Source organism: Colletes gigas, unplaced genomic scaffold (genome assembly GCF_013123115.1).
Source record: "Colletes gigas isolate AHSC1104 unplaced genomic scaffold, ASM1312311v1 Colletes_gigas_Sc00015, whole genome shotgun sequence".
NCBI classification, from domain to species: domain Eukaryota; kingdom Metazoa; phylum Arthropoda; class Insecta; order Hymenoptera; family Colletidae; genus Colletes; species Colletes gigas.
Genome location: NW_025106644.1, coordinates 6,172,240 through 6,192,759, shown reverse-complemented (window position 1 = coordinate 6,192,759; position 20,520 = coordinate 6,172,240). Strand labels below are relative to the sequence as shown.

The window sequence follows — 20,520 nt, the reverse complement described above, 5'->3', positions numbered from 1 at the left end:
GGGGGGGGCGGGTGGGGCGGGGGGACGGGGTTCGGTTTCGAGGGCGTTGGAGCAGGGCACAATATCGGAGAAATTAATCTTTAGAGTTTTAGTATGCGTGTATGCTAGATTAACGTTATGATCAGCGGTGGCGTGGCTCGTGAAGAAAAGAACTGAACACCGTTACCATTTTGCTTATTTTTTTTTTTTTGTTCTCTTTGCTCATCGTGTTTGCAACAAAGAGAGCTTTTTATTCGCAGTTAACTCTTAGACGATATATCAGTTTAGGAGTACACGTTTAATATATTCGATCGATCGACGTTGCGCGTAGGACAATTTGCTCTCGATATAGTGTACGGTACAAAGTTCGCTAAAAAAGATTCTCGAGGTATTAAAAACGACGATCGGGGGTATTCCGTCCGAAGAACGTGGACGATCGTTGCACAAAGGGACGTGGATCGTTGTTCTTGCGGACGGAACACTCCGGAACGCACGGGTCCGGAAAAATAAAGAACGCGAGGGACGATTGACGAGATTCGAGGTTGTCTCCAGCCGTCTACCGTCATGGATCCAACGGTTCCAGGTCGGGCGTACCGCGCTGAGCGAGAATCTTCGATCTCTCCGTGCGCGACTGGATTTTGCTTTGCAACGATTTGATCCTCTCCCGGTGAATCTGTTCGCGACGAGCGAACAACAAGACGCGCCGAGCGAGCGGGAAAGATGAACGCGAGCCATCGGCATCGCGCGTCGATCGATTGTTTCGACGGGGGGAGGCAGAGAGACAGAGATCCAAGAAATCAAGGGAAATGATGGACGAGAACCAACGAGGAACACCAGAAGACGACGATGACAAAACCGATCGAACGACGAGTCGAGACCAAAACGAAAAAGTGAACGATCGGAGGGGTGAACGGAGAGCAGTTTGGATCGATTTTTGGAAGGGTAGCGGGTAAAGGGTGCGGCAAACAAAATTTCGTAAATCAAATAGCCAATGCGTTGGATCGAAAGAAACAAAAGAGGACAGAACAAAACACACCAAGAACAAAAACAAACAAAGGAGAGATATTAAACGTATTAAACGATTTTTCTCAACAACTTCCGGCTTGTGCACGCTGCGTTTCCGCACAAGTCTCGACGCGCGTGTGGAGGTCACTTGATTTTCTTGCGTATATCTTCCGTTTACGCGTTCGCTGTCGAAACATGTGTCTCTGTTTCGGATCCGACCAACGAACGCTCGCTTTTGCGTGGGTGAGCTACTCGTGACGATCAAAAACTCGAGACAAAAAAAGCCTACGGTGATTACGTATGTGTCTGGTCGAGAGAAAACTTTTAAGTGTTCCCTCGCGTGATACACAAGAGACGGCGAGATAAAGTAACAGAAAAGAACGAACACGTGAATTACACAAAAACAAGCAAAATCAAGTAATCCCCTGTCGGAACAACAACACATATAGGTGTCGTTAAAATATACGTGGAGAAGAATGAAAAAGAAAGAAAGAAAAACTAAGTTCTAAGAAAGACTGAAACCAGGACGTGCGTGAAAGTGACATGGTCGAGATTGGTCTCGTACAATGTAAAGAAACAGAAAATGTGAAAACTTTAGTTAGAGCGTGATACCAACCAACACCGCGTAGCAGATGTACCACCATGATGATAACATGCGTCGCGATACCCACACGATCGCGATCGTTTCAAAAAGCTAATTCCTTTCCGAAAGATTCGAGAACTTTCCAATGTTTCGAAGCAGCGAATAAATTGCGAGTATAAGAAGGACAGGGAAAAGGATGATACTCGTTAAAAGGGTTCAATTAATCGGTTAAAAATAGAAAAATTAAAGTTTAAAATAGGATCGGGACGCGTGGAGTTGGACTGAACTTGATGGAAACACCTTGATATAAGCTGTGATTGAAATAAATTATAATTTCGACCTCTGTCTCCCGGTAAACGACATCCCCAAAAGAGGACCATCAAAATGTTTCCAGTCGTAGGGCAATATTTTCGATTAGTGTGTTGGACGTTTCTATCGGCTGCTCCGCTCGCCACGAGATTAATAGAAAGTGTATCGCGAAGCGGCCGATACAATTGGGTGTTTAAATTGTCTCGACGAAGGGTAACGATTAATGTGGCTCGGTCGACGGTTAATTGTGTTAGTCGCTTCGGAAAACAGGCACGAGGAGAGAAATTTGCGCGCGTCGCAGGGAAAACTACCCCCGTTCGATAAACGTACGCCTCCCGGACGTGACTCGAAAGGGGGACGGGGGGTGGTGGGTGGGGGTGGGGGTCGAGGGGCGAGGGGGGCGAGAAAACGCGGTATCCTGGTGGTGGCCTTCAGTTGGTATCGAGCAAATGCAAACAATCAACTTGCTGCTTTAGCGCACTTGTGCAGGTGACGAAAAGGTGGGACCAAGGCGAACCTACCTGTTGCTCCTGCAAAGCTTTCTCCTTGTCGCTGGAAAGGTAAGTTGGGCTGAGTACTGTCCTCAGTTGCTGCTCCACCTGTACGATCTGCTGCCTCAACTGTTGTATTTCCTAAAAGTACAAATAGACGTCTCAGCCGTATTCTTTTCGAAAACGTAGAAACGATTACCGATCCTAATAAACCGATTACGATTACGACAAATAGGAAAGGATGTACTCTAGATTTTCGACGGATCGGCAATCGCCTTTCAAAAGAATACAACGAGTACTCGGTCGTCAGCGAGCTGCATAAAGCCCTCTAACCTGTTGATATTGATCGATTTGACTTAAACAAGCCTCTAGGGACGTCGTCTGTTCTTTCACGGTGTTATGAAGACTGTCCAAATCGGCCAGGAGTTCGTCTACCGTCTCGCCGATTCGACTGTCGCCGCCTATTCCCGACCGGAAGTGAACCTGAAGCTTCTCCATCGATATACTGATTTTCGTTTTCTGTATCGCGACGTCGCTGAGCATTTTCTCTCGAACGATGTGCTGGTCGCGCAACGGTTTCTTTTTACTCTGCGGCGATTCGAGGCTCTGTCTCGCCTTCTCGATCCACGTTTTCACTTCCTTCATCTTTTTCTCGCATTGTTCCCATTCTTCGCTGGTTTCTTGCAGCAAAGCGTTCTGAAAGGAACAAGTTCGAACTCTGTACATGTTACGCGCGCGCGCGCGCGTGCACCCCTCTCCGCTTAAACGATCGACACTAACCCTTTCCAACAGTTGACCCTCGACCTGAACTTTGCCCTCCTCCGCCTCGAGCAGCTTTTCGGGCAAGTCACCCACGCAGCAAACCTGACCGATACTCTCGAGTTCTTTTCCCATATCGCTGAGATTCTTGTTCATCTGCTTGCAGCTTTTCACGGCTGTCTGCAACGCGACGCGGAACCAGCATTTCAATTTTGTAATCTCGAGGGGAACGCGTGGGTATTCCGAATAGGTTTCAAACACCGAATTCAATAGCATTACATCAGCGTAATGCCAACGTTTGTTTCGGTGTTCGGTACTATTGAGAAACCCGAGCGTTCCAAGACCAAGAGGCGAGGTCTCAGGGTGAGACCGTAACTAGTAGGTGTCAAGGTACCGAAGAAGATAATAGAACTATTTGTAAGGACCGTGACACCTAGGATTGTGTAAAACCGCGGGTCCAGACCCTGGGAACTCTCCTTCCGAGTAGTCGTTCACGTACCGAGTACTCGTGCAGCCTCTGCCTGGTCTGCGCAAGAGTGGTGAGCTTCAAGGGCTCGACTAGGAACTGTCTCTTCTCCTCGGTCCATGCCTTGACGGCCTCGTACAACGACATGAATCGTTGCCAGCCGTCTAAGGTATCGGCCACCACTTGCTTCCTCTCGTCCAGCCAACTCCTGACCTGGTTCAACTGTTCGGTGACATTGTGAATGGTGCTGAGGATCAATTGCTTTTCGGTCTCGTCCCTCGTGTTCTCCGCGATAGAACGGCCGTTTCTCGTTAGTCGTTCGAGCTTGTCGGCGATGGTGGCCATCTCGTCCTGAACTTGCTTAAGCTGTTCCTTCAGAGGGCCAGGCTCGACCGACCTGTCCTGCACCTTTAGCTCGGCCTGGCGTATCCATGCCTGAACCTCGTCCAGGTCGGTCAGATAATCCGACCTGACGGTTCTGGCTCGTTTCTGTTCTCTCTGTTTCTCCTCCATGACCTGCGCGGTCGCTTCAGCGCAGAGCTCTAGGGCTGTTAGATGCTGGGCAAGATCGCTTGGGACCAGCTGCTGGCTAGCTTGGTACCGCGCCTTAGTGCTTCCTGAGAAATCCTTCGCGGCGTCGAGAAGCTCCTCGATGTCCGTGCGTAGTTTCTCTAGCTCTTCCTCGGTCGCGTTCTGATCCGGCCCGAACACGTAGAGGATCGAGGCGCGATCTCGCGCCTCGTTCAGACGCTTCCTCAACTGATCGATCTCACGCTCGGTGCTTTCGAACGCCTCCAAGTCCTCGTCCGCTTTCTTGGATTTCGTCTGCAGGGAGTCAACGAGCCTGCAAGGATCACCGGATACGTTTCATTCGCGGTTTTAAACAAACTATTAATAACGGTTCTACGAAGGTTTTTCGTCGAAACCTTGCTCGAAGGGATTCTGGCACCGAGGGCTCCAAACATTGTGTAACGATTTTCGTTAGCATCCGCGTTGGCTAACAAACCAAATCTCCTCGGAGTGTTTACGAATGTTTAGAGACCTTCGGAATACCAACGTCTGCGGTTAGCAAATCAACTGGCTACCTTACTAGCGGAAAACGAATTGCCCCTTAGCAGCGTACTTGTGCACGCCGCCGCGCCGGCCAGCGGTAAAAATAGATTTCGGCATATTTTCTGTGCGAACCGGTCTCCGATAATACGTGCCAGCCAGCCCGCGATCATCATCGCCTCGCCGACTATAGGACAAAGGTTAACACCAAGAGCGAGAGAAAAAGAAGAATACATCTCGAATCGATCGGCCGGCCTTAAGGAATTATCCGAGTCAGAGGTGCGACAAATTTAGAATCGGAAATGCGTGTCGCCGCTGGTTCGGCCGTAGTTGGCTTCACTCCAGCCGGAGCAGAGGACGCTTTGGCTAAAAGTAGACGAACGAAATGCGCGCGCGCGCGCCTCTATTTCGAAGAGAAGTTGTTCGAATCAAAATTATTCTTTCGCTCCTCACCGCCACTCTACGTCTATTTCAATTATTTTCAATATTTTTCTTCTCGCTTCTTCGAACAAAAATCTAACGAATAAGTTAACAAGTTCCTAGTTGGCAAAGATCGATTGCCAAGTATTCGTGTCCGGTCATCGTTTATTACTTGTATCGCGAACGAGAGAACGGAACAACGGTTTCGTCCAACTAAACTGCCAAGTGTTTTCATAAAGATGACAACATCGTCGTTGTATGTATAGAGAACCACGAGGAGTGTCGCAACGAGACGTCTTTTCGTTTGTATTTGCATTGCGTTTTACGCGATACGTGTGCTTTCGTAATTTCTGGTGGCGAAACAATGATATCGGTATTAAATCCACGATTTCGATTGCTCGCGGGAACAAAAGCGCGATATCGCCGCGGAATTTGCTCCGGCGCGTTGGCTTGTAAATAATTTACGAAAGATCTGCGTCGCGGAAACTGTCGCAGATTTTTCACGGACATGGACGACTCGGAATTCACTGTTAATCTTTCCGATAGTTGGTTGAAAAAGTATCACGTAAAACTATGCCGAACCACGTGCTGATATCACCGCGATGCAGCGTGATTTCAAAGTACAGGGAAGCTTCGCGATGTCAATGTCAACGTTTCGTTCACGTCACTGGTTTCTTTTCATACGATTACATCATCGGTGCTAAGAATGAACGATGTTTATCGCCGCGACGAGCCGGTGCAACGAACAATCGGATACACCTTGGTCTTCTGTGCTTTATCGATAACAATCTAAAGCTGCATCGAGCGTTGATCACCTTCGTAAAATGTTTACTAGACTCGTCATTATTCCGTATACGAGTGTACTGTTCGATTTAAATACCGTAACCGTTATTTAACAAACTTCTTTACTCGGCGATTAAAAATGTTGGCTGGCAAAGCGAATATTGTTTCTAAAAGAATGGATTAAGACGACCGTTATCGGCGCCGGTAGCGCGAGGCGGAAGTGTCCCGTCCACGTGATGCAATCCTTATGCGGGCATGTGACTCTCGATTCAATGTGCTCCGGCAACAGCATCGCGGCAAGATCACTCGCCGAGGTATTTTTGTACCATCAACCGAGCGGTCCACTCTTTACAAGCATCGATCACTAAGAATCACCGAACGACTACCAGTCTACGATCTAGAAAATGAACACAACTTTTCTCCGACACTCAAAGACGACTCTAGCGAAAGCCGGAAACGTTGGTTACCGCGTCAACAGAGGCTCGAGAATGTTTTGGCTTTTCCTTCGAATCTATCGGCGATCGTACCTATCCGAGGAGTATCGATTTCACGATCACGCTCGTTCTTTCCTCTATTTTCCCTCGAGTTGGTCGATTTATCGATGGTTTTCCCTTCGGGCTGTTTTGTCTTTCGCGATAATCTGATTGGAGTTCGCCGTGGAAATCGGACAACAGTATGGCGCGGCACGATCAAGCTAAACAGCAGCGTACGCGGTTCGAAACGTTATTAGAAGGGCGTATAAAAGCGTTAGCTTTGAATTTTCGTCTTGGCGATGCGCCGCGACGCATGCGGCTTAGGGTTAAACGCTGGCCAAGCCGGCCAGGAACGAAAATCAACGACAGCCGAAAAGCGGCGCACGCCGCGCCGTTCCTAAGAATAATACACCAGTCTTCTTCGCGAACGAGAGAACGGCTCGACGCGCGGGTTCATTGCCTCGAAGATCTTTGCCATCGTGCTTTTTATCCGTAGAGGCTGCCTTGCCAGACCGACCCCGTTCGATACCATTACAATGCAAATCAAAAGTTCCGTAGAGTAATTTTTTCGTTGCATTTTTCCCTTTCAGATTAATCACTATCTCTTGCAAACCAATATCGAACACCGAGTAAAGATCCACGGCATTAAACGAGCACGAGCTTTTTTTTTGCTCGAAAATAGTTCAAAGAGTTGAATGCACATGAGAGTGCCATTGAAACACTACTTACTGCTGGATTTCTAATCTGAATGCGTCATCAAGTATTGCGAAAATAACTAAACTTTGAATAATTATAAATCGGTTATGTAAATTGAAATGCTGAACACTATAGCAGGAATTACACTTCCGACAGTTTAAATGGAACGTATTGCAACCCAACTATGCAATTTATCTACCTTTGCGTCAAACACTAGAAACTTTTTTCCGGCGATTGAGAATCGACGCATTACGATCGATATCATTTTCTGGGCGAGGGAACTTGTTTTTCGACTCGTTAGATTTCACGGAAGACTACGCTGACAGGCACGTGCATCGAAACACGTTTTACTGTTCCGTCCCGTTCCGTTTCCGTATCGATTGGTGATAGAGGAGGCCCTCCGACGGTCATAATATTTAAGCCAATAACCGCGTACAATCCCACTAACCCAATAAAGGCGAAAACACCGATGAAAATTTCATCGTTACGTACTGCCAATCGACATGCCGTGGTCGTTGATGTCGAACCACGCGACAGATCGCGTCTACGTTCTTCACGGACCCCTGGGTGTCCAACTCTTGCACAACTTGACGCCAGATACGTTTCCGCAGTAACGGTTATCCTCACAAAAGTACGTCACGGTCGAAACAACGATTTACCGAACGAAAGAAAACGTTAACGCGATCGTAAAGCGCCGCGGCGTCGAGAAAAAGTGTTGAAAGTTCCTCGAAAATAGCGAGTAAATTCCGACTGCTCGAGACGCGCAACTGTCACGCGAGGTATTATACTATTATCACAGTTCCCGCGATACGTTAATAAACGAACTGCTTAAAGGACGCGCAGATTATTCTCGCAATAACGCGTGACGTGTGGATTTGCCACGACTCGTCATACTTTATTTCCAGTGTACCGTGCCGCGTACAACCGGTGACTGGCATGTAAACCGGCCGCGGATATTACGCTATGAAATTCAGAAGCGGGCCAACGTGCCGCCGCTACTGTCTGCTTCTCACTTTTCTTCGGCAAATCTATATTTAGTGCGAATTCGATCGACAACGAACGGAACCCCTGATTCGTCGGGCGAAATGCACCCCAATGGAAAGGGAGTTCCGAATCGTGGGCGTGCTACGTGTCTGGACAGAGGAATTGTCGTGCGATCGTTGAATCGATGGGAATCCGGGGAATCTTGCATTCTGAAATGTTCCTCGATCAATGACGCCCCGCTGCTGTAAATAATTCCAACCACGCGTCATGTAATATACGATCTATGTTTACAAACAGCGCAGAGAAGTCGGATAGTTCCGTCTGAGAAATGTGCAATTGCACTTCAGAGTAAAATGTCATTTCGTTATAAATTTCAATTTGCTAACTTATCTTGCTTGTATTTTCATTTAACGACCTCGTATTCTACGTAAAGATACGAGTTTGTTTGCTTGCACGTACGCGTCGCATATTTTAATAACGAGAAAAAAATGTACGACAACTAAACTCGACACTATTCGCGATTTCTTCGATTATGGGACTCTAATAGACGTGACTATCGTCGAAGAGCATTAAACTTTCTAGCGCGTGCCCTTCGCCGGCCTATTTAAATTCGTTTCTGATTATTAATTTCCTGACGCATAGTATCGTAAGACACGGTGCACAACTATTTACAAGGCCTAATTACGTCATGGGACTAATTTGGGTATGATGGAACGCAACGCGACACGTAATGCATGCTAAATCGATGCGTGTCGTAACCCATAAGGAATTTGTTCACTATCGAGAAACTTTTACGCTTATCCTTTCCCTCGCGTCTGCATCTGTTTTCATTTTTATTTCCCGACGCGTGACGCCATCGAAAAGATTTCGACGAACGTCTGATATTTAAACGAAGCGAAAAGTGCGTCGAGTGCTCGATAACTCGAGGCGGCTAATTCGAATCGAGAGAAGAGAACGGCGCGCTTAACGTCACTTTTCACAGTATGCTTTTCTTTTTCATCGACGATAGATGATAACTGAAAATATCGATTTAATAAAGTGGCCTGTAAAGAAACGTGCGTTAAAAAGAGAATCACATGAATAACATATTGATATTCGACGCGACGAAACCCTGAAACAGAACTTATAAAAGGGTGGTCGGAGAAGCAGACGTTGCCCCTCACTTTGAGAGGGATGGTACTATGCAAAAGCGGAAACACACGCATGCACATGCATCGTAATTGCACACAAACGCACCGCATTATTCCTTCGTCGTTGATTATGCGTCGTGACGAGCGATTCTATTTTTTTAAACAACGAACAATATCGATTACGTTCGAATAATTTAACAGCGAGGAGTAAGTCGTCGTCGCTGCAAGGAAAATTGTCGATTTATCGAATGATCGATCGAAATTGTGTTTCCATAGAGCTGCGCGCAAAGTAAAAGACAATTAGATACTTTTTAAAAGAAAAATAACGAAGCAAACGAACGCATTGTATTGAAATGATCGCGTGCAGCGTGGTTGCATAAAATTCTTCCGACTTTTGATCGAAACGCGTTCGCGAGCTAACACGCTCCAATATTCATAAAGTTTTTTAAATTCCTGCGGAGTAAGAGCGACACCAGTGCAGCAGTGTCTTTGGCGGTGATTCGGTGACTTGAAATAAAAGTAGAAAAATGCGTTGTGACTCACGATTCGACGGAATTCTGCAATTTGTTGAGCTTATTCTCGAGTGCGTGCGCCGGGGCTTCGGTGAATGCTGCGAGATAAGCTAGAACGGGTCCTACCAGAGATTTTACTTCCTCCGTCATTGGTTTCAATTTTTCAGCTTCCGTCACCAGTTCCTGTGCACAATAGAATACAAATTTAGGCACATATTCTCCAACACTTTACGAAATTTAATCGTTAATGATAAGAATAATCCAACTTACCAGCAAAGCTTTGATGGTGTCGAGCAAGTGCTGTCTAGATCGAACCACCGTATCCACAAGCTTGCTCTTCTCTTCGATCGCATTTACACACGTTTCGATCAGGGACCATTGCGCCTCCAACTCCTCCCAATGCTTCGAAAGTGCTTCGAGAGCATCTCTGCGACCCTCCAAACCGGATACCAACTCTTTCCATTCGGCACCGATCTCGGAAATTTGAGCCTCTATCGTCTTCTTGTTGTTGGCATTCGCCAAACGGAGGACTTCGTGACCCCGTTCGTTTAGGAGATCTAGTTCAAACTGCTGGTTCTGCGAAAATATACATTAAAAATAAAATTACTTTTATAACGATATTTAAAAGTTTAACAAATTAAAACTTTACCTGTATGTCGTTGAGCGCGTGGGTGATTTTCTGAATGTTAAACTGCAGACCGGCCAAAGTCGTGACAGGCTCGTCCGTGAACTTTGACCTCGCGACGACAGCTCGAACCCGTTCCAGGGTTTGAGCGTAATCTCTCCATGTTTCGGCGCCTTGTTCGAGTCTGGCGCGTTGCGATTTTGCGGTGTTAAGTGTGTTCTTCAACAATTGAGTGTGTTGTTGTTGTTCGGCGCTCAACTCTTCTTGCTCGGAGGTGGTCAACGACGGCCATATTTTATCTGCCGCCTGTTGGATCTGTTGAGACACGAGCTCTCGCATGGATGGCTCGCTGCTGAAGTATATCTGAAATAAAATTCGTGTTTATCGTACACGTATCGTACACAGGATCGTCGCGTACGAACCTTGTGCTCCTCCAGATCGCCGTGAATGTTTTCGAAATCGAGTCCATCCTTGTCGCTTTCCAGTCGAATCTCCGCTTCGCGAACCCAACCGCGTAGTTTGTCGGTGAGCGCAGCGTACTCCAGACGCATTTTCATGTTATTTTCCAGGTAATTTCCGCGCTCTTCCATTTCCCTCGGCAAAGAAGACAACAAGGACACCGCCTCGCTGAGCATTTCCTTCAACGAGCCGGGCATTCCTTCCTCGTACGGTATAGAATTCTTCAGGTTCTTGATTCTGTCGAGGTGTTCGTTGACAGCCTCGCAGAGTTCTTTGTGCTTCTGCAGCTCGGTCTCGACATTGGCTGGATCCCTTTCCAGAAGAGGCCTCGACTTTACCTCCTTCTCCTTATCCTCGAGCCAATCGAGAATCTCGGCCAGTTCGTTAGCTAATCTCTTGTGTTCCGCCGCTGCCAGTTCGTGTTGTTCTCTCTGTGTCTCCACGGCTCTCCTCAGAGCTTGCAGTTGTTGCTTCAAGGATTGCAATTGCTCGGTTATGTTGTTTCTGTCTACGGTCGAGCCCTCCGTTGCGATCTGCTGGCCTTTGTCCGTCGCGCTGGCCAGGGTTGCCTCGCACTCTTGGATCTTCAGGATCGCGTCGTCGTACCTGTCGAAGGAAAGGAAGAAAAGCTTTTATAACCGCGACAGGAACTTGTTAAAGAAAATAAACGTTCTAAACGGCGTTAATTAACCGTACCTCTTGATCTTCTCCTCCGTAGTCAGACCGGAGGTCTCGATGTCTCGAACGATTTCCGTGTACTTGGCGATAAAGGTGGTGATTTCGGCGATCAGAGCGATGAATTGCTGTCGCAATAGAAGCAATTGGCGAAGCTTCGCTATTTGCGACTCGATGGCTTTCATCAGGTCGTCTTGTTGGGTCAGCACGCCGTGGAGATCGGCGACGTTGACCGATCCCAAGTCCGACAGTTTCGCCTTGTTCTCTTTCAGGTCGTTCAGGATTCTCTCGTAAGCGTCCAGCATGGCTTCGACGTCTTCGACCCGTGCACCGATAGGTTTATTCAGTTCCTGAAGCTCTTTCTGTACGTCCGTCATGTACTGTACGGCCTCGGCAACTCGTGCCAACGATTCCTCGGCCTCGTCGATGTTCTTCCGAAGAGCCAGAGCTCTCTCGTTTATGATTCCAGCCACTCTTCCGTGCGCTTCCTTCATGTTTTGCAGTTGTTCGTTCAGTTCGAGTTTGTCAGCATCGCTCACAGTGGGGAGGATCGACTTTCCTTGTTGGATGATCTTTTCGATGTCGTCCGCGTACTCGTTCGCCTCCTTCTTTAGACGATCGTACTAGAACAATTAATAAATAATGAGTATGTGCAAAAAAGATGGTTATTAAAAGCTTAAACGGATCATCGTACCTTGGCAAGCTGTTCCCGCAGAATATCGATGCTGGACGATCGTAGATCCGAAGACGTAGCTACTTCGGCCTCGTTGATCCACCTTTGACACTTGTCTATCTCGTTCTCGAACGATTTCCGACCCTGAAGAAGATCCGCCAGTGCCGCTTGCTTCTCCTTCGCTTCGCTTTTAAGTTCCTCGTAGTCGTTGTTCAGCTCGTTCAAGATAGCTTCGAGCCTGGCTCGATCCTCGTCGTTGCACTCCTTCAGCAAATTGTTTCCCTGCTTCAAAGCGTCGTTCAGGTCCTTCTCGCTGAAGGAATCGATGTCGGCTTCCAATTCGCCGTGCTGTTCGATGTCCTGTTCGACTTTGACTGCCTTCAGAGGCAGGTAGCCGGTCAGTTTCTTCAAGTTGTTGCTCTTGGACTTGATCCAAGCTCTGGCTCGCTCCAGTTCATTCTCGAATTTCCGACGAGCATCGGCTGCAGCCGTGGCGCTGGAAATTCCTTCTGTCAGGATGGTGCACAACTCTGCCTGTTCTCCTCGCAAGGCCTTCGTCTCGTTTTCCAGCTGTTGCTGCTCGTTGGCCTCTAACTCGTTCTGCATGTTTCCAACCCGCTTTTCCAGGGTATCGATCACCATTTGCTTCCCTTCGGCTTCCTTCAGCATTGCCTGAAAATTATAAAAGTATTTACCAAACAGACAGAGAGTTTTACAGATGATTGGAACCAGAAGTATTAATTTATCAAACTACTTGGTTAAAATATGTACCTTCAGAGCAAGGAGTCTCTCCTCCGCCAGCTTGCTGTCGTATCCCACAGGCTCGGATAACTGTGCCTGCTGTTTCTTCAGCTGAATCCAATCCCGATTCTCCTCAATCTCCTGTCGGGTAGCATCGATGCCTTGGGCGGTCATGTCCAACACCTGCGCCTTCCTCTGCAGCTTCTTAGCGGTGTCGGCGTACCGTCTCTCGACCGATTTTATCTGCTCTTCTATCTGCTGAGAATCCAAATTGCTCACAGAGTCCATTACCTGGTCGCCCAAGTTCTTCACTTCGTTCAGTCTGCCGGGTCCCTGGGACTCGAACTCTGACGTGATTTCCTGCACGTTCGCAATCTTCTGGCCGATCGTCTGCCCGTTGCCTTTCTCGATCACGTCGACTTTCTTGGACAGCGCATCCAACCAGGACTGAATGTTCTGCACCTGCGATCGGTATTTCTGTATCAGCTCCTGGGCCGCTTGTTTCCCGGCGATGGCGTCCGTCAGCTCTGCCTCGAGTTTGTCCAGGCCTTCCTCGATGTCGTGATCGTCCTCGTGAATCGACAGCTCGGTCATGGCGTGAGTTCGTCGTTCTCCAACGTTTCCGAAGAGATCGTTCATCGCTTGCAGCTCGGCGTGTGCCGCCTCTGATCGCAATTTTGCTGGTCGGGACTTCCACTCGGCGCAGAGTGCTCGTTGTTGATTTATCCACGTGCGGAGAGCGTTCTTCTGTCGGGTTTGCTCTTCTAGCTCGTTCACAGCCTTTGTCACGTTCATCAGGTGTCCCTGCGCCTGTGAAAATAGAATTTTAAATAATTAGAAAACACTTACCATTCGACCATTCGAGTGGTTTAGAGTAGCTCGAATGCTCTGCCGTGTACCTGATCGATCAGATCTTCGAGTTTGGTCCGAACTTCGACCTCCCTCGCTGGAATTTGCACGGGCGGAGCATCGAGGGGACTTCCAGGCCTGGAAACGCAAGCTACCGCAGCCTCGCAAGCTTCGACCGCCAAGGCCAATCGTGTCTTCTCGGCTTGCAATTTGTTGTGCAACACACGAGCGTTCTCGAATCTTTCTTTCGCTTGATCGAGACTGTCCATAGGTGCTTCCATCTCCTGCGCGATTTCCGGCTCGTACGCGTCCAAGTTCTTCATGATGCTCTCGAGGGTGTTCTCGTACTCTTGGAACTTCACCAACGATTCCGCTAATCGTTTCTTAATCTGCAACACGATGTTCAACAGAGAATTGTAGCTCTGCTGCACGTTCAGTAGTTGAGATTCGATGACGGTTTTAATTTCTGGATTCGCGGCCACGTAGCGACCGATTTGGCCATTGCCTTTCATCTTCAGGTCTTCCAATACGTTCGTGTACGCCTCGATCTCCTCGAACAGGCTGTCGTGTTGCTTGATCTGGCTAATGGTTTGCTCCTTGCTCGTAATATAGTGAGAGTTGTGAGCCATTAACTGAAAGGATATCTGCAGCAACCACTTCTCGGTTTCTTGCAAGGCTGCGTAGTAAGAGTTGTACTCTTGCATCTCGTTCTCGATCAGCTTCTTCCGATCGTCTACGCGCTCGTTCAAGTCCTCCCAACGTTTCAACAGTTTGTTCGTTCGATCCAACGGTCTGTTGTTCTTTGCCAATTTCGACAGTTCGCTCGCTTCCTCCAGCAGATGATCCAGCTCGGTCTTCTTCCCGCGAACTTCCTCCTGGATGTGTTTGTACCGTTCCAACATCGTTTTCATGTCGCCGAATTCTCCCTTGGTATCCGGTAGTTCCTCCATGCTCTTCTCGGTTTCTTCCAGCCAGTGTTTGAGCTTCTCGCGAGCCTCAGCGTGATCGTCCCAGCGACTCAAGAGAGACTTGAGCTGAGCCTGAACCGTGTTCAGATCGATGCTGAGCTGCTCCCAACTGGAGCGCAGTCCAGCCATGTCCGATCTCAACTGTTCCTGTTGTTCCGGCACCGCCGTGTCGATCGCTTTGGTGAAGGCAGTTTGCAACGTCGAGAGCAGGTGTTGACCCTCGGTGATTCGCGTCGCGACGATCTTAATGGTCTCCAATTTATCCTTTGCCCATTCAGCGTCTCCGACACCCATGCAATCCTGTACCGAGCCGCGGGCAACGCGCAGCCAATCTTCCATCTCTTTCTTTGCCTTGAGGAACTCCGTATGGTCCGACAAATTTTTCTCCACCTTGGAAACCAAACCTTGCATGTCGGTCAACAAGGACGTGTAAGCCGATTGCAGTTGCACGGTCTTGTCGCGTGCCCAGCTGCACGCGCTCATCTCCAACAAGGCTTCGCACTTGTCGTTCAGGTCCTCGAGAACAGGCTTCTGTTGGACAGCTTCTTCCACCAGACTCTTGCAGCGCACCAAGTCCTCGGGGGTGTTGTTCTCTTTCGATTGCTCGTCGTTCACCTTCTTCTGGAAGTGATCTATCCACCTCTTCATGCTGTCCAATGCAGCAGCGAACTGGGACCAACTGGAGATGCAGTTGGACAAGGTTTTCCGAGACTCGAAGCATTGGGCTTGCAGGGACTTCCAGTTGGTTTGCAGCTGCTTCATGTCCTGCCTGATGGCTTCTTGACCTTCCGGACCGGTGCTGGAAATCACGGCGTCGCTGAGCTCTATCACTCTGGAGATCAAAGTTTCTCCTCTAGGAAGCGAGGCGATGATCTGGTTGACCTTGTTCTCCCTTTCGATGATCCGTTCCTTCTCACCGTGGGTGTCGCAGTGTTGATGGAGTTCCAGTTTCGCGTGACGGACCCAGTCGGCCGCTTCGTTGTGTGCTTGCTGGAATTTCTCGTGGTCGTTCACCTGCTTCTCCAAATTCTGCAAGTTGACAAATAAATCGTTGCTTAAAACTAACGAACAGTAAGGTTATTAAACTTGAATTATTTCAGTCTCTAAAGTACGTACGCGTATTTTCTCGGAGATGAGTTTATTCAGTTGGTCGTACTTTGCGAAGGTAGACTGGTAAGGACCGGCGGGGATGCTCGAGTCCTCGGCGAGACGGGCTTTCAGACGATCTACGGTATCGCCGTGGCCTTGGATATCTCTTTGAACCGTTTTATACTTCTCGAGGACCGCGCGTTTCTCGCTGAGATCGTTCTTGAACATCTCGCCCGGCTGTATCTTCCCCTCGATCTCTTCGATCCAATCCGTGGTGAGTCGATGAATCTTGTTGAGTTCTTCCAACGCGGTGGCTCTCGCCGACAGCTTCTGTCTGATCTCCTCGACGTTGACCAGCAGCTTCTCGAACTCTGTCTTCAGATTCTCGGTGTCTTCCTGAATCTTCGCTGCCCCGTTCTGCTCGGTGTTCATGATCACTTTTTCCTTCAACTCGAGAGCGTACCGTAGCTTGTTCTGACCCTGTTCCAGGGTCTGCCTGATGGTCTTGCAGGTGTGCAATTTGTTGTTCACCTCGACCAGCGTGTTTGGAATCTCTTTGCACTCGCCGAGTTTGTCGCGCGTTCGTTCGATCCAATCCTGACACTCTTGGTACAACGTGTTGTGCTGTTGATGTTCCTGAAACCGAAATAGTACACGTATCCTTATACGAAACTGACGTAAAGACTAATAGTAGAAATCGTATCGCGTTAAACGTTTCACCGTACTTGGTAATGCAGTTCCAAGCGTCTCATTATTTCTTTCGCGAGCGACAATAGCGCATTGTATTTGGTAGTGAGCTGCGTGATCGCGTTTGAGATTCTTGTGTCGGCACAGGTCTCGAGCAACATCTGAGCTTTCATGTTCAAACGATCGAGTTCCTTTTGCCAGTCGAACAAGGTTTGCAAGTGGATCTGGAACTGTTCGAGAACGTTCTTTTTCTCCTCCAGGCTGTCTTGCAATTTATTGAACGATTGCACCAATTGCTCGGTTTGCGTGAGCCACTCGGTAGCTTCGGAGAACTGGTCCTCGTACTCGGTCCACTTCACTATTCCTAGCTCTAGCAAACTCTTGGTGTTGTTTAGCGAATCCCTGGATCAAACAGATCGTTTGTTATCGAAATGCAAAATGGAAACGTAATAGTTGTATACTTACACATAGCTGTCGTACTCTTCCTGCAACAACGCTACTTCTTCCTCGATTATTTCCTTGTCCTCCTCGTCTGCGATTTGACAGGCAGCGTTGCCCTGTTCCAAGGCGTGCTCGAGTTTCTTTTGCCCCTCGGACAGCTCGCTCTGCAGCACTTTCAGCTGCGTAATTTTATTTGCCAGCGACTCCTTGTCACCGGTAGGCTCCGAGCACTTTCCGAGCCTCTCTTTAGCCGCGCGTATCCATTGGATAAATTCGTTCCCACTGTCTATGAAGGCCTGATGTTGCTCGACGGTCTCCTTCTGCTTGGCGTACAGCTCCTGCGCTTGTTTGCTCAGGGTTTCGTACTTGATCGAGATCTCGGTGGCCGGCGTTGCCTGTCGAAGATCTTCCGCTTTGGTCGTGACGGATTGTATCATCGGTTCGAACGCCACTATATCCTGAACGATGCTATTCGTTTGTCTCAAGTTGGCCTTCCTTTCGCCGATCGCCAAAGAACTCAGACCAGCCAAGCCTTTCCTAGCCTTGGACACTTTCTGCTCGCAAACTTGCTGCAACTTGGCCTCCCGGTCGTTGATCCATTGTTGCAGCTGCAGGTACGAGGAACTGTAGTCCGCCCACTGAAGGAGACTCGTCTCGAGGTGAACCTTGGTCGTCGAGATTTTCTTCACCAGTCTCTCCCAATCGTTCTGGATCTCCTTCAGTTGTCCGTTGATCTCCTCGCGACTGTCCGATCTGGTGTTCCGCATCACCTTCTCGCCGCAGTTTACGGTCAGGTGCACCAGGTTTTGGCCCTCCTCTCGCTTCCTCAGAAGCTCCTGGATGTTGTCCAACCTGTTCTGCAATTCTTCTCGGCTGCTGGTAGACGCTGCCTCGGTTCCTTTGCGAATTATCTGTTTCGCGTTCTCGATCCACGCGCGTGTCTTGGCCAGGTTCGCCTCGTACTCTTTGTGCTGGGCCAGGTTCGTCTCCACCTTGTTCAACACGTCCTTCGCCAGGTTCACCTGAACTTGATACCGCGAATTCAAATGACGCAGTTGGTTGTTTATGTAAGTGCCCAAGTGGGACGAAAGAAGGTCCGACGCTGTTCTGTTGAACTTGTCGATCTGCTCCTGTCCCTTCACAAGGTTCTCCAGGATCCCCTTGACCTCTTGCACCTGTTTCTCCTTCTCGGCGACGTTCGGCAACAGAGAGTTCTTCTGCGCCTTTATGAGGATGTCGTATTGCTGCAACCAATCGCTCAGTCTCTCGTATTCGTCCTTGTAGTCGCGCCATTGGCTCACCGTCTGTTCCAACTGGTCCTTTTGTTGTTTAATTTCTGAAATTTAGTTAATCGTTTTATAGGAATCGAACTAAACACGATGAAACAAAATCTTGGAAAGCATATTTCTTACCTTTGAACAATTCTTCGAAACTCTGAGAAAGCGCGCGCACCTCGTTCTTAATGATTTCCTGCCCTTGCGGACTCGTGCTCGCGCAAACAACTTTTCCAGTATGTTGCAAATGCTCGACGAGCAGCTCACCCTGAGCTTTCTTGTTCAACAAGCTCTCCAACGGCGCCACGGCGTTCTCGATGGCCAATTTATCGCTGAGGGGCCTCTGCTTCATCGACGGGATCTTCTCGCGAGACCGGCTCAACCAGTTAATGATATCGTCGTGCGCCTCCTTGTAAAGTCGATGATCCTTGTATTGCTCCTCTCGTTCAGCCAGCAACGACTTGATTTTCTCGAACAGCGCGTCGAATCTGTTCAAGATACTTTGCGCCTGGGAAGCGGCCAAGCCTTGCGGTCCGCTGGCGATCATTTCCGCGACTTTCATTTTCAGGCTGTCCACTTCGATGTTTTCGCATCGAACCTTCTCCTCCAGGGTCTTTATGCACTCCAGCTGGCACCTCTTCTCGGACATGGTCGTCTGGAAGGGTAAGAAATCGTTGAGAGCCGTCTGCATGTAGTCCACCATCTTGTTCATGGACTGTATCTGCTCGAGGAGTCCGGCCCACTTATTGATGGAGTCGTCCAGGTTGGTCTTGGCCTCCAACATCTTGGAAGCTAAGGCGCTCCACTGTTCCTGAAGCTTTCCAACCGCGTCGTTGATAGCTTTGTGTCCGGTCGGTGCAGTGTTGGCGAGGACGGCCTGAGCCAGTTCCACGATTCCTTGAACCTTGGCAAATCCGTCTTCCTTGTAGAGCAGCAGGTCCTGTACTATCTCCATTTTGTTCTCCAGGTCCTTTTGCGAAGACGCACCGAGGTCCGAGCAGTAGGCCAGCTTCTTCCTGATGTCGTCCAGCCACCTGGTGCACTCCGCCACTTGATTGTCGAACTCCTGATGAGTGGTGACGTACTGGTGCCAACGGCTGTTCAAGTCTTTCACTTTGTTCGAGATTTGCTGGTACTTGATGCTCAGCTCCGACATGTGGGTCGTGCGAGACGTGAGGTTTTTGTGCAGCTGTTGGGCCTTCTCCGTCACGGCGTCGATCTCCAGCTCTTTCGCGCGAACCTGCCCTTGAAGAGTGCGCAACAGCTCCAGCTGATCTTTCTTCTCCTGCAGCGTGGCCTTCAAGTCCACGGCGTGCAGCTTCGTGTCGGTTTCCCTCATCCAGGCGAGACATCGTTCCTTGGACGTCTCGAACTCGTTCCACTGTTGAAGCTTGTTCTCCAGCGTCTCGATGGTGGACTTGACGGCGGTGACCAAACTCTCCCACTCCTGCTGGGACGAATCGATCTGCGAGCGAATGTTGATCTGGCCAGACTCCAAAGTCCCGGGTATCACTTTCTCTCCCAGCGTTCGGATCTGCTGAACCCTTGGTTTGTCTTCCGGCAAACTCTGCAGGAGGTTTCTGAGACGATCGAGGTTCGTGTGCAGAGACACTCGTTCGAGTTCCGTGTCGCCCCACAATATCACCGCGTTGTGCGTTGCATCCAGCCACTCGTGAGTGTCCAGAACGGCTTTGCTGTATTGTTGATGATCGCTGACGATACCCTCGTATCTTTCGACGAACGCCGCGGCCCGCTTTAGTACCGCTGCGTGCCTTTCGTTCAATTTCTTTAACGTTTGGGTCACTTTGTCGGTAGAATCTGGCAGATTGTCAGCCTTGTCGCGGAGATCGAGCAAGTCCTGTTGGTGGGACTGCACGTCGTGCAGGAACGTGCGGTAAATCTGCAGCTGGGCCCGTTTCTCGTCCAGTGTCGTCTTCAGTTCTATTTCCGGTTTCAGCTGAGTCTCGATGCTTCTCAACCACTCTTCGAACGCCTCGTTCGACTCGTCGAAGCCGGACCATCGCGATATCTTCGACTGAAGCTCGCGTTCCGTCGACGAGATGCTGTCGTACAGTTCCTCGAAGGCTTGCTGAAGGTCCAACAGTTGCTGACGGACAATTTCACGGCCCTCCATGCCAGTCGTTGGGTACAATCGCTCTCCAGCCTCGACCGTGTTGTTTATTAAGAGGGTCGCCGAAGATTGCCGTCCCAGAAGATCCTTCAGGGTCGCCACGTTCGAGACTAGTTCCTGACGAGCGCTGCTCAAGTCGTCCTTGATGGATTGATAAGATGTTCGCGTGTTTGCTAGCCATTCCGAGCACTGCTTGTAGCGTTCTAGATAGGCGGCGTGGTCCGCCACCGCTTGCTCGCATTTTTTAACAAGTTCCTACAATTCCGTT

The 20,520-nt window shown here is 49.2% G+C and overlaps 1 protein-coding gene across 17 annotated transcripts in view; it reads right to left on the bottom strand.

Annotated features, from left to right (window-relative positions):
* LOC122400028 (nesprin-1) overlaps positions 1 to 20,520 on the bottom strand; it is an 88,798-nt gene that overhangs the window by 36,504 nt on the left and 31,774 nt on the right. For 14 of the 17 annotated variants that reach the window (XR_006259322.1, XR_006259324.1, XR_006259325.1 and 11 more), the window contains 16 exons: positions 18,260 to 20,507; positions 16,872 to 18,183; positions 16,445 to 16,808; positions 15,747 to 16,355; positions 13,713 to 15,659; positions 12,844 to 13,623; positions 12,094 to 12,744; positions 11,421 to 12,022; positions 10,688 to 11,330; positions 10,290 to 10,628; positions 9,911 to 10,216; positions 9,672 to 9,823; positions 3,626 to 4,436; positions 3,148 to 3,306; positions 2,701 to 3,063; positions 2,398 to 2,508 (listed from right to left, as the gene is read on the bottom strand). Coding sequence is in view for 11 of the 17 variants with exons in the window: in XM_043401218.1 (XP_043257153.1) it covers positions 2,398 to 2,508; positions 2,701 to 3,063; positions 3,148 to 3,306; positions 3,626 to 4,436; positions 9,672 to 9,823; positions 9,911 to 10,216; positions 10,290 to 10,628; positions 10,688 to 11,330; positions 11,421 to 12,022; positions 12,094 to 12,744; positions 12,844 to 13,623; positions 13,713 to 15,659; positions 15,747 to 16,355; positions 16,445 to 16,808; positions 16,872 to 18,183; positions 18,260 to 20,507 (11,397 nt within the window). In the remaining 6 variants the exon portion in view is untranslated. Of the gene's footprint in view, positions 1 to 2; positions 653 to 2,397; positions 2,509 to 2,700; positions 3,064 to 3,147; positions 3,307 to 3,625; positions 4,437 to 9,671; positions 9,824 to 9,910; positions 10,217 to 10,289; positions 10,629 to 10,687; positions 11,331 to 11,420; positions 12,023 to 12,093; positions 12,745 to 12,843; positions 13,624 to 13,712; positions 15,660 to 15,746; positions 16,356 to 16,444; positions 16,809 to 16,871; positions 18,184 to 18,259; positions 20,508 to 20,520 lie in introns of those variants that run through there. The other 3 variants (XM_043401224.1, XM_043401223.1, XM_043401225.1) reach the window with 1 other exon arrangement.